General features: G+C 42.0%; 1 protein-coding gene and 1 non-coding gene across 2 annotated transcripts; one reads left to right on the top strand and one right to left on the bottom strand.

Annotated features, from left to right (window-relative positions):
* Positions 1-455: 455 nt before the first annotated feature.
* Positions 456-2583, top strand: LOC114371558 (the record flags this gene model as incomplete). The annotated part of the gene is made up of 3 exons (XM_028328960.1): positions 456-1346; positions 1566-1721; positions 1774-2583. Coding segments are annotated over 3 exons (1857 nt in total), but the record flags the coding sequence as incomplete, so codon positions are not given.
* LOC114372698 lies at positions 720-826 on the bottom strand. Its single transcript, XR_003658269.1, has one exon. It is a non-coding gene; the product is annotated as a small nucleolar RNA R71 (small nucleolar RNA).
* Positions 2584-3922: the final 1339 nt, after the last annotated feature.

The following is a 3922-nucleotide window of genomic DNA, read 5'->3' on the forward strand; positions in this document are numbered from 1 at the left end:
AGGTTGCTCACAAAATTTCATGTCATTTGGATATCATTTGAGGGTAGCTGTAGTTCAAACCTACACCTTTATTTACATGACAAGGCAACTAGTTGTGTGCATGCTGAATGTAGTGTATGACTAGAGACAATCCATCTGACTTACAACCCTTTGATCCTGAGATAGATAGGACATTTCATAGATTAGTTAGGCATCATTTTATACCTTTTGATCATTCTGAGCATTCCATAATTGGTGAATTTGTGCATTCTGTTATTGGTGATTTTGAACATCCTGATCTTGAGCATTATAATTTTGAGCATTCTGATTCTGAGCATTCTGATTTTGCACATTCTGAGAACATGGCACAACCTCCACCTCGTGAGAGGACTCTAAGGGAAATGGCTGCACCTGATTTCACCTATGAAAGCTTATGCATCCAATACCCTGATGAGGATGTCCCATATGTTCTTAAAACTGGACTGATTCATTTGCTTCCAAAGTTTCATGGCCTTGCAGGTGAAGACCCGCACAAACATTTGAAAGAATTTCACATTGTCTGCTCAACCATGAAACCCCCAGATGTCCAAGAGGATCACATATTTCTGAAGGCTTTTCCTCATTCATTAGAGGGAGTGGCAAAGGACTGGCTGTATTACCTTGCTCCAAGGTCCATCACGAGCTGGGATGACCTTAAGAGAGTATTCTTAGAAAAAATTTTCCCTGCTTCCAGGACCACAGCCATCAGGAAGGATATCTCAGGTATTAGACAACTCAGTGGAGAGAGCCTGTATGAGTACTGGGAGAGATTTAAGAAACTATGTGCCAGTTGCCCCCACCATCAGATTTCAGAACAGCTTCTTCTCCAATACTTTTATGAAGGACTCAGTAATATGGAGAGAAGTATGATAGATGCTGCCAGTGGTGGAGCCCTTGGAGACATGACTCCTGCTGAAGCCAGAAATTTAATTGAGAAGATGGCCTCCAACTCCCAGCAGTTTAGTGCCAGAAATGATGCCATAGTCATTAGAGGAGTGCATGAGGTAGCTACAAACCCATCTGCATCATCTGAAACTAAGAAGCTTGAAGGCAAACTGGATGCGTTGGTCAACTTGGTAACCCAGCTGGCCTTGAATCAGAAATCTGTACCTGTCGCAAGGGTTTGTGGTTTGTGCTCCTCTGCTGACCACCATACAGACCTTTGCCCTTCCATGCAGCAACCTGGAGCAATTGAGCAGCCTGAAGCTTATGCAGCAAATATATACAATAGACCTCCTCAACCTCAGCAGCAAAATCAACCACAGCAGAGCAATTATGACCTTTCCAGCAACAGATACAACCCTGGATGGAGGAATCACCCTAACCTCAGATGGTCCAGCCCTCAGCAACAACAACAGCAGCCTGCTCCTTCCTTCCAAAATGCTGCTGGCCCAAGCAGACCACACATTCCTCCACCAATCCAACAACAGCAACAACCCCAGAAACAACCAATAGTTGAGGCCCCTCCACAACCTTCCCTCGAAGAACTTGTGAGGCAAATGACTATGCAGAACATGCAGTTTCAGCAAGAGACCAGAGCCTCCATTCAGAGCTTAACCAATCAGATGGGACAATTGGCTACTCAATTGAATCAACAACAGTCCCAAAATTCTGACAAGCTGCCTTCTCAAGCTGTCCAAAATCCCAAAAATGTCAGTGCCATTTCATTGAGGTCGGGAAAGCAATGTCAAGGACCTCAACCCGTAGCACCGTCCTTATCTGCAAATGAGCCTGCCAAACTTCACTCTATTCCAGAAAAAAGGTGATGACAAAAATTTACCTAACAATTTCTGTGCAGGTGAATCTTCTTCCACAGGTAATTCTGATTTGCAGAAGCAGCACATTCCCCCTCTTCCATTCCCTCCAAGAGCAGTTTCCAACAAAAAAATGGAAGAGGCAGAGAAAGAGATCTTGGAAATGTTTAGAAAAGTAGAGGTAAACATACCTCTGTTGGATGCAATAAAGCAAATTCCAAGATATGCCAAATTCTTGAAGGAGCTGTGCACTAATAAGCGGAAGCTTAAAGGAAGTGAACGAATTAGCATGGGCAGAAATGTCTCCGCATTGATTGGTAAATCTGTTCCTCAAATTCCTGAAAAATGCAAAGATCCAGGTACATTCAGCATACCTTGTATCATAGGGAATAGTAAGTTTGACAATGCCATGCTAGATTTAGGAGCTTCTGTTAGTGTTATGCCTCTGTCTATTTTTAATTCTCTATCTCTAGGCCCCTTGCAGTCAACTGATGTGGTAATTCATTTAGCTAATAGAAGTGTTGCCTACCCTGTTGGTTTCATAGAAGATGTCTTAGTTAGAGTTGGTGAACTGATTTTCCCTGTTGATTTTTATATTTTGAATATGGAAGATGGATTTTCTCAAGGATCAGTTCCCATCATTCTAGGCAGACCCTTTATGAAAACTGCTAGAACTAAGATAGATGTTTATGCAGGCACACTATCTATGGAATTTGGTGACATAACTGTTCATTTTAATATTCTGGATGCTATGAAATACCCATCTGAAGATCTTTCTGTATTTCGTGCTGAAATAATTGACCATGTTGTTGATGAATACATGACTGATCTTTATTCTAATCTGCATGCCTCTCACTCTTCATGCATTGAGTCTGAAATTGTACTTGATCATATGTCTGAATTTGATGCTGAGAGTGAATCTGAGAGTGATATTGATTGCATGCCTGGAGGTGGTGTTTTACCTCTTGAGATTGATTTTATAGAGTCAGATAGGACTAACCATGTTTCAGGAAGTACACATACCTCTGACTTTCTTTATGAGGTAAAGGCTGAGAAACCATCTCCTTCTACCACTGTCCAGCCGACCACACCAGAATTGAAGCCTCTGCCATCAAATTTAAAATACGCTTACTTGGATGATAGCAAGAGTTTTCCACTGATTATATCTGCCTCCCTTGCTGATGAACAAGAGGAGAAGTTGTTGTCAGTTCTCAAGAAGCATAAGAAGGCTATAGGCTGACCCTGGCGGACATTCCTGGTATTAGCCCATCCACATGTATGCATCGAATAAATTTAGAGGATGGAGCTAAACTAGTAAGACAACCACAGAGAAGACTCAACCCGGGGATTCTTGATGTAGTAAAGAAGGAGATAACCAAGCTTTTGCAAGCTGGAATCATTTATCCTATCTCTGATAGCCAATGGGTGAGTCCCGTCCAGGTAGTCCCGAAGAAGACTGGCCTCACAGTGATCAGAAATGAGAAGGAGGAGCTGATTCCTACTCGGGTGCAGAACAGTTGGAGAGTCTGCATTGACTATAGGAGGCTGAACCAGGTTACCAAAAAGGTCCATTTTCCCCTGCCATTCATTGACCAGATGCTTGAACGCCTGGCAGGTAAATCCCACTACTGTTTCCTTGATGGTTTTTCTGGTTATATGCAAATTACTATTGCTCCTGAGGATCAGGAAAAGACCACATTCACCTGCCCCTTCGGCACTTTTGCTTATAGGAGGATGCCTTTCGGCCTGTGCAATGCCCCTGGTACCTTCCAGCGGTGCATGATTAGTATTTTCAGTGATTTTTTAGAAAATTGCATAGAGGTGTTTATGGATGATTTCACTGTATATGGATCCTCTTTTGATGGTTGTTTGAATAGTTTGGAAAAAGTTTTGAATAGATGTATTGAAACTAACCTTGTTCTAAATTTTGAAAAATGTCATTTTATGGTTGAGCAAGGTATAGTTTTAGGCCACATTATTTCCAATAAGGGTATTGAAGTAGATCCTGCAAAAATTTCTGTTATTTCACAATTGCCTTACCCCTCTTGTGTGCGAGAGGTGCGATCTTTTCTTGGTCATGCAGGATTCTACAGGCGCTTTATAAGGGATTTTAGCAAAGTAGCCCTTCCACTGTCCAACTTGTTGCAAAA

The sequence above is a fragment of the Glycine soja genome, chromosome 10 (genome assembly GCF_004193775.1).
Source record: "Glycine soja cultivar W05 chromosome 10, ASM419377v2, whole genome shotgun sequence".
Taxonomy (NCBI): domain Eukaryota; kingdom Viridiplantae; phylum Streptophyta; class Magnoliopsida; order Fabales; family Fabaceae; genus Glycine; species Glycine soja.